At 44.5% G+C, this 8,991-nt stretch overlaps 1 protein-coding gene across 3 annotated transcripts in view; it reads left to right on the forward strand.

Annotated features, from left to right (window-relative positions):
* The window catches only part of LOC115118784 (serine/threonine-protein phosphatase 4 regulatory subunit 3), a 40,340-nt gene extending 38,548 nt beyond the window's left edge, over window positions 1–1,792 (forward strand). For all 3 annotated transcript variants that reach the window (XM_029647489.2, XM_029647490.2, XM_029647491.2), the window contains exon 15: window positions 530–1,792. In XM_029647489.2, coding sequence (XP_029503349.1) covers window positions 530–649 — 120 coding nt within the window. In that variant the 3' untranslated portion in view covers window positions 650–1,792. The remainder of the gene's footprint in view (window positions 1–529) is intronic.
* The last annotated feature ends 7,199 nt before the right edge of the window (window positions 1,793–8,991 follow it).

Below are 8,991 nucleotides of genomic sequence, written 5' to 3' on the forward strand. Positions count from 1 at the left end.
CTTTCTCTCTCTCCAACTCTCGCTTTCTCTCTCTCAACTCTCGCTTTCTCTCTCTCCAACTCTCGCTTTCTCTCTCTCAACTCTCGCTTTCTCTCTCTCTCAACTCTCGCTTTCTCTCTCTCAACTCTCGCTTTCTCTCTCTCCAACTCTCGCTTTCTCTCTCTCCAACTCTCGCTTTCTCTCTCTCCAACTCTCGCTTTCTCTCTCTCTCTCTCGCTTTCTCTCTCTCTCTCTCGCTTTCTCTCTCTCTCTCTCGCTTTCTCTCTCTCTCTCTCGCTTTCTCTCTCTCTCTCTCGCTTTCTCTCTCTCTCTCTCGCTTTCTCTCTCTCTCTCTCGCTTTCTCTCTCTCTCTCTCGCTTTCTCTCTCTCTCTCTCGCTTTCTCTCTCTCTCTCTCGCTTTCTCTCTCTCTCTCTCGCTTTCTCTCGCTCTCTCTCGCTTTCTCTCGCTCTCTCTCGCTTTCTCTCGCTTTCTCTCGCTTTCTCTCTCTCTCTCCAACTCTCGCTTTCTCTCGCTTTCTCGCTTTCTCAGGGAGGTCTGGTGGGGCTGGTGGACTACCCCGACGACGACGAGGAAGACGAAGAGGACGTGAGCGGCGAGAGTAAAGAGGAGACTCCTCCCCTGTCCAAGAAGTCCAAGCTGAGCTCCTAAAAATAATAATAATAATAAAATTAAAAAAACGTTAATGTTGTTGTTCTCTCTCGCTCCGAGCGCCAGACTATTTCCCACCGATCCCACGATAGGCACAGAAACTAACAAAAACTGTTAAAACCATGAATGACTTCACCCCCTTGGTTTTTTTAATGGGGGCTCTTGTTGAGGAGCGGACTATGAATGGAAACGCGTCTCCTCGGACTAATCCCAATATACAAGTGCCAATCGGGAGGCCGCGGTGCTAGGAGCGAACGCAGCGAACGAATGGACGAGAGAGGAAGGCGTGGAGAAATGACCATCTCCTATATTACCGTCAGATAAAAGGGGCGGACTGACGATAAATAATTAAACAAAGCTAAAATATCGGAAAAATAGACACATTTATCCACCCACACACTCGCATACAAACTAAAACCCCAAAGAGCTTGCTGGCTCAGACCATGACCCACTGCCCCACCCCCAACCCCCCACTCAGGGAAGGACATCGCAACGACCCCCAAAATGGGGCCGGCCAATCCAGACGCAGAACCACCACTCACCCCCTACGCTGACTCCTCCTTCACCCAGCTCCTTTTTTTCTGTCTCTCCTCCCTCCGCTACATTTCCCCCCTTTTCTCTCTCCGTGTTTTTACGTTGTTTTTTTAAAGAAGTTAGTTTCTAGGACCAGACGGCAGACACCGGCGCGGCGAAAATGCTGTCTGTTTTTCGTTTTGATGATGTCATTGTCGTCGCTCAGAGGGAAGTTCTTCCTCTTGATTCGAAAAAAGACAGAGGTTTCTTATTTTGTCTTTTTACTCTCTTTTTGTCTCTGTCTCTCTCTCGCTCTCTCTCGTTCTCTCTCTCCCCCTCTCCTGTTTTTGTAAACAACCCAGCCTTTACATGTTCAGGACATTTTCAGTCGCACTTGAACAGGTTTTTAAAGACCTCAGTAGGTTGAGCTAGTTTGACCCTTTTTTGCCCTTTGAAACTGCAGATTTTTTGGGAAAAAGAATTTGTAATCCCGTCTTGATTAAAGATTGAGTGGAATTGTAGATGTGATCAATTTTGTCATATCTTCGCTTCTTTTTTGTTTTCTTTTACATAAGTGTATACTTAGTTGTTCAGAAATATTTGGGACCATTAAAAATTATCTTTGCTGTATGATGTCCTACTACCTTTTGTGATAGCGACTCGCAAGACTGAATTGTGTTATCTCTGCACTCCTATGTTGCTGTAACCTGGTCCCAGATCTGTTTGTGCCGTCTTGCCAACTCCTATAGGGGTTTGACAATGACCACAGGATTTGGCAAAGCAAACAGCTGGGACCAGGCTCATGTTTAAATGTTCTCTAGCTGCTTTTCACCTGACACCTCAAACATTTTGGGGGGGATTTTATTTTTCATTTCTTTATTTAACTAGGCAAGTCAGTTAACAAATTCTTATTTACAATAGACGGCCTACCAAAAGGCAAAAGGCCTCCTGCGGGGGGGACGGGGGTTGGGATTAAAAATACAAAATGAATAAATATATAATTATAGGACCCAAACTTATGTTGAAAAGTCTGGTGGAATATTGTTTTATTGTGAATGGGAACTTTTTATACTTTAAACCTATTTCTAACAATTTTGTAATCGTTTGAAGCTGACCTCATCATTGATCAGTTCTAAATATTGACATGGGTAAACCTCAGTCAGTGCACACATTCAACATCTCCTCCAGGTGGTGCCCTCGCATCACAAGACCTGCCAGTCCGTTTGGAAAAGTTATACTGGGGGTCTTTGGGAGGTGGAAGGTTGTTCTTTCTGGTCTTAGCTACTCATTATGTGTTTAAGTTCATTCTGGGTCTTTGTTGAAGTCCTTTGTTTTGTTCAAATCAAATTGTATTTGTCACATGCGCCGAATACAACAGGTGTATTACTGTGAAATGCTTACTTACAAGCCCTTAACCAACAATGCAGTTCAAGAAATTGAGTTAAGGAAATATTTACTAAATAAAGTAACATAAGAAAATCACACACAACAATAATGAGTCTATATACAGGGGGTACTGGTACCGAGTTAATGTGTGGGTGTACAGGTTAGTCGAGGTAATTTGTAAAGGGACTATGCATAGATAATTAACAGAGTGTATCAGCAGTGTAAAAACAAAAGGGGGGGGGGCCATTTGTTGAATTTTTCAGCAGTCTAATGGCTTCGGTATAGAAGCTGTTAAGGAGCCTTTTAATCCTAGACTTGCCGTGCATTAGCAGAAAGAACAGTCTATGACTTGGGTGACTGGAGTTACTGACAATTTTTTGGGCCTTCCTCTGACACCGCCTAGTATATATAGGTCCTGGATGTACCTGTGATGCACTACCCTCTAGCACCTTAAGGTCAGATGCCGAGCATTTGCCGTACCAGGCGGTGATGTAACCGGTCAGGATGCTCTTGATGCTGCAGCTATATAACTTTTTTTTTTCACAACTCTCGGTTTGGACTATGATAGTTTGTTGGTGATGTGGACACGATTGCGTAATCTGTGGATCTTGTGGGGCGGAATAGGTACTGGAGTGGGTCTAGCGTTCCCGGGATGATGGTGTTGTGAGCCATGACCAGCCTTTCAAAGCACTTGATGGCTACTGACGTGAGTGGTAATCATGTAGGCATGTTACCTTCACTTTCTTAGGCACAGGGACTATGGTGGTCTGTTTGAAACATGTAGATATTAGAGTTGTTAGGGAGAGGTTGATAATGTCAGTGAAGACACTTGCCAGTTGGTAAGCACATGCTTTGAGTACATGTCAGGACATGTCAGTAATCCGTCTGGCCCCGTGGCTTTATGAATGTTGACCTGTTTAAAGGTCTTGCTCACATCGGCTATGGAGTGCGTGATCACACAGTCGTCTGGAACAGCTGGTGCTTTCATGCATGCTTCAGTGTTGCTTGCCTCGAAGCGAGCATAAAAGGCATATAGCCTGTATGGTAGGCTCGCGTCACTGGGCAGCTTGCGGCTGGGTTTCCCTTTGTAGACCGTAATATTTTTCTACCCCTGCCACATCCGACGAGCGTCAGAGCCGGTGTAGTATGATTCAATCTTAGTCCTGTATTGAAGCTTTGCCTATTTGATGGTTCATCTGAGAGCATATCAGGATTTATTATAAACATCCGAATTAGTGTCCCACTCCTCGAAAGCGGCAACTCTAGCCTTTAGCTTGGTGCAGATTTTGCCTGTAATCAATGGCTTTTGGTTGGGAAATGTACTTACGGTCACTGTGGGGACGACGTCATTGATGAAGTCTGTGACTGAGGTGGTATACTCCTCAATGCCATTGGATGAATCCCGGAACATATTCCAGTCTGTGCTAGCAAAGTCATCCTTTAGCATAGCATCCGTGTCATCTGAACACTTCCGTATTGAGCGGGTCACTGATACTTCCTGCTTTAGTTATTACTTGTAAACAGAAATCAGAAGGATTGAATTATGGTCAGATTTGCCAACTGGAGGGTGAGGGAGAGCTTTGTATGCCTCTCTGTGTGTGGGGTAAAGGTGGTCCAGAGTATTTTTTTCCCCCTCTGGTTGCACGTGACATGCTGGTAGAAATGAGGTAAATCTGATTTAAGTTTGCCTGCATTAAAGTCCCTGGCCACTAGGAGTGCCGCTTCTGGTTGAGCATTTTCTTGTTTGCTTATGTCCTTATACAGCGGTCTTAGTGCCAGCATCAGTTTGGTTGTAAATAGAATGGCTACCAATAATATAGATTAAAAACTCTCTTGGTAGATATAGTGTGGTCTACAGCTTATCGTGAGGTATTTTACCTCAGGCGAACAACACCTCAAGACTTCTTTAATATTAGACATTGTGCACCAGCAGTTCTTGACAAATAGACATACAGCCCCACCCCTTGTCTTACCAGACGTAGCTGCTCTGTCCTGCCGCTGCACGGAGAAGCCAGCCAGCTCTATCTTATCTGTGTTGTCGTTCAGCCACGTCTCGGTGAAACACAAGTTATTCCTTTTTAATGTCCGGTTTGTAGGATTGTCTTAATCGTAGATTGTCCAGTTTGTTTTCCAGTGATTGCACATTTCCAATAAAACGGAGGGTGGTGGTGGTTTACCTACTCGGCAGCAAATTCTTACAAGGCACCCCGCCTTCCCCTTTTTCTCCATCTGTTCTTCATGCCGATTATGGGGATTTGGGCCTTGTCTTGACAAAGCCGTTTGTCCTTCGCGTCGGACTAATTAAATAAAAAAAATCTTAGTCCAGTTTGAGGTGAGTAATCGCTCTTCTGAGGTCCAGGAGCTCTTTTCGATCATAAGAGACGGAAGCAGCAGCATTATGCAAAAAACAAAAACAAACATAGCACAGTTGGTTAGTATCCCGTATAATGGCAGCCATCCTCTCCATTCAAAGTCCTTTGTGGGCCTTTGTTGAAGTCCTTTGTGGGCCTTTGTTGAAGTCCTTTGTGGGCCTTTGTTGAAGTCCTTTGTGGGCCTTTGTTGAAGTCCTTTGTGGGCCTTTGTTGAAGTCCTTTGTGGGCCTTTGTTGAAGTCCTTTGTGGGCCTTTGTTGAAGTCCTTTGTGGGCCTTTGTTGACGTCCTTTGTGGGCCTTTGTTGAAGTCCTTTGTGGGCCTTTGTTGACGTCCTTTGTCCTGACGTCCTTTGTGGGCCTTTGTTGACGTCCTTTGTGGGCCTTTGTTGACGTCCTTTGTGGGCCTTTGTTGACGTCCTTTGTTGACGTCCTTTGTGGGCCTTTGTTGACGTCCTTTGTTGACGTCCTTTGTGGGCCTTTGTTGACGTCCTTTGTTGACGTCCTTTGTTGACGTCCTTTGTGGGCCTTTGTTGACGTCCTTTGTGGGCCTTTGTTGACGTCCTTTGTGGGCCTTTGTTGACGTCCTTTGTGGGCCTTTGTTGACGTCCTTTGTTGACGTCCTTTGTGGGCTTTTGTTGACGTCCTTTGTGGGTCTTTGTTGACGTCCTTTGTTGACGTCCTTTGTGGGCCTTTTGTTGACGTCCTTTGTGGGCCTTTGTCTATATTGAGTCTTGAGTTCTCACATGCAGGTTAATCAGGTTGTCATGGTTCTTATTTTCTCAACAAACTGCTTATTTTGATAAACTGTTACTTTGTTCTACTATAGTCGTGCAGTTTTCTTCAAAGAGAAGAGCATCTGTAGTCCACTTAGACCCGCTGTGTAACGTTTGATAGCAGGGTTTGACCGCTAAAGCAACAAGCACCACCTCTGGGATTACAATAACACTTTACATTTAATTGTATTGTCTCTAATCTGTATTAGATTGCCTTCGTATGCTCATTAAAATGTCAATGATTTAAATATTTCCCATTTTGCAGGTAGTCTATGGGCCAGGGGAGATTAGTTTTAATTCCATCCACTCTATTAATACCCAAGGGGCAATTGTTGAAGGTAACTACACACAATTTTTATGGTTAAGACCAGGATAGATGTGTGACTGACAGTTCTCTTTACGATAAACATTGATTAGTCTTGTCTTATCTGTGCCTCAGTGGGCCCTGGAACTAAACCATAAAGCTAACTGTGACATGGTGCGCCTCGCATTATCCTGCCTCATCCCTTCAATAGCAGAGTCGGCTATCAAACGTCTGCTATTAATTAAAACCATCTGATTAAACCCATCTGATCCACAAAGCTCAGCAGGCCGCGATTCATTGTGATTCACAACGCCTATTTCCAACCCCATTCACTACAAAGCCTTTATTGACTTCAGAGACAAGATGCGTTTCAAAAACAACCTTTCTCCCTGCCAATGCTACTTTTGTTCCACAGCATGACTGTGTGTTCTCTCTCTCGACTCCCTACCGGACAGGGGCAGTCTGGTAGTGGCCTAGTGATGCCAGCTCTACTCGACCAAAAGGCATGCCAACCCAACGCAAGGTTTTTGCCAAGACCCTTGCCCCCTTGCGTTGCCCGCCTATGTGTCTGCCAGCCTGAAGGCATCCCAACTGGCGGAACTGCTGGCGTGCCGTGGACATCCTGGCGTGCCATTGAATACCCTCTTTGATAGCTCTTTTGATTGGCATGACTCCCTGTCTTCTCCGGCATTGCTGCCCACAGTTTTGTCTGGGAGCGATCAGGAGCTGTTCCGTCGACTGGCCAGTCCAGGATGAGCATTAACAGCAATGCAGGTAACTGACAACGCTACATAACTGGTTCACTTAAATACTATCTAGCCAAGGTCCCTTAGGCCAGTGTTTCCCCTAGTTTATGGGTGGGCCTGGGAGGGTGTAGGTATGTAGCCTATAGTTAGCCCATATGTTAAGTCCTACCCCAGTCTTATTTCGTTTTATTAAGAATCCAGACGACTGCATCATCATCTTGCCAATGGGCCGTGACTGTCGTGGGTTCCTGCAGAGGGAAATGTCGGCAAATGTCAATGGCATTTGGTTGAGATGAAACCGGCTAAGCATACAGAATGCTTATGGCAGTGGTAATTTGTGTATGTAAATCAGTAGCCTAGGAATTGAGGGTTTATATACAGGCATGGACTGGGAGTGAAATTTTGACATGTAAAAAATTAATATAAGGTGAATTCAAGGATTTTTACGTTAGTGGGTTCCCAGACTGATTTCCACCCTTGATATCGAGGTTGTGAGGTAGGCTAACACAATGTGTTGAACAGTGAGATGGCTTCGGATCCCCTAATTAGGAGGTAGATGAGGATCACGGCCCATATTCACAAAGCAATTGAGTAAGAGTGCTGATCTAGGATCATTTTTAGCCTTTTTAGATCATAAGGTTATATGGACTGATCCTAGATCAATACTCTCACTCTGAGATACTTTGTGGATATGGGCCCTGAACCTTCTGTATGACACTATAACTAGAGCAACCAGCGGCCCTTCTGCTGCGTACAGTCCTGAATTGGTCACCTCACACTTCAGATAGGTCAATCTTGTCCTCTTATCTGGTCTTGAAAGCAGGTACAGGGAATGGAAAGGGGATACCTAGTCAGTTGCACAACCTGAATACATTCAACCAAAATGTGTCTTCCGCAATTAACCCAACCCCTCCGAATAAGAGCGGTCCGGGGGGCTGCTGCCTTAATCCACGTCCACGGCTCCCAGAGAGCAGTTGTTGCTGGGGGTATACTGCCTTGCTCAAGGGCAGAATGGCAGATTTTTCAGCTCAGGGATTCAAAACCAATGACCTTTCTGTTACTGGCCCAATGCACTTAACCGTTAGGCTACCTGCTATAAGAAGCCATGGATATGAAATGTTTTATAATCAGAAATGTTGTGTATCTGATACTTTTATTATGGCATTGCCATTGAGACTTCGATAGGGACTTTTATTTTCACAGTAGGCTACTCTTCTAATGCTCACCTGCACCTGAGGAGATACACCTGAGAGATGAGAGGGTGATTCCTCACCAAACTATAATAAAACAAGACCAGGATATATATATTTTTTTATCCATCAAAGGCTATTTTGGAGAAAGAATTGTTGACATACAAATGTCAACTATACAGTATCTGAATTATTTCTGAATTATGTTTTAATTTGGAATTTTTGTTGGCCTTACCCAGACCTTTAATACTATATAACGTTTCATATGTATGCGCTACAAAGGACTGTGTCAAATGAAGCTTTACCTCTTGCTGTAATATGAGTAGTAAGTTATTTTGATTTCAATAACAATTTTCTAAATTTATGAATATAGAAATATATAAACATGAATATTAAAAATGAAACGTTCCAAAGTGGTATCTTTCCTAGTTTTAGTGAGGAATCACCCGTCAGCTGTAACAAGGGAGAGTGATGGAGTCTTTGCTGCTGCTACTTGGGCTTGGATTCAACTGTAGAAAGGAAATGCATTGTAACCTGGTCGTTTTGTCATCGAACCCCCGCTACGGGCCCTTCGGAGAAAGTGAAATATAATTAGAAGTTAGGGTTCGAGTATCAACGTTCAAAACAACTTTCATGTGCCAATTATTGCCGTGGAGGAAGCTACCCCAGATGTAATTTCTGCTACTTTTTTCTAAGTATGTGCCTTTTTTAATCTTCTTCTAGCATGTAGGCCTAATATGAAACATTAATTAAAAATGAATATTGTGGCAAAATATGAAATAGGAAACGTAGCCTATACTGGGGAGGAAATACATGGCCGTGCGTGGCGAGGTTGTCGAAACAAGCCCCGCACAATGTCCGCAAAATGGACCCAGGCGTCGCGGCCGCGACCGGCGGACAATGACCTGTGTTCTCGCCAACAAAGTCTCCTCTGTCTCGCCTTGTGTTGGCGGCGGTTCCCGGGCTAATAGAGGTGATTGGCCATGTTCAGCACAGCGTGTCCGCTGTGATTAATCACCATGTGAAAACGGCCGGATCTCTGTGTGCTGTGTCCTACG

The sequence above is a fragment of the Oncorhynchus nerka genome, linkage group LG24 (assembly GCF_034236695.1).
Source record: "Oncorhynchus nerka isolate Pitt River linkage group LG24, Oner_Uvic_2.0, whole genome shotgun sequence".
NCBI classification, from domain to species: Eukaryota; Metazoa; Chordata; class Actinopteri; order Salmoniformes; family Salmonidae; genus Oncorhynchus; species Oncorhynchus nerka.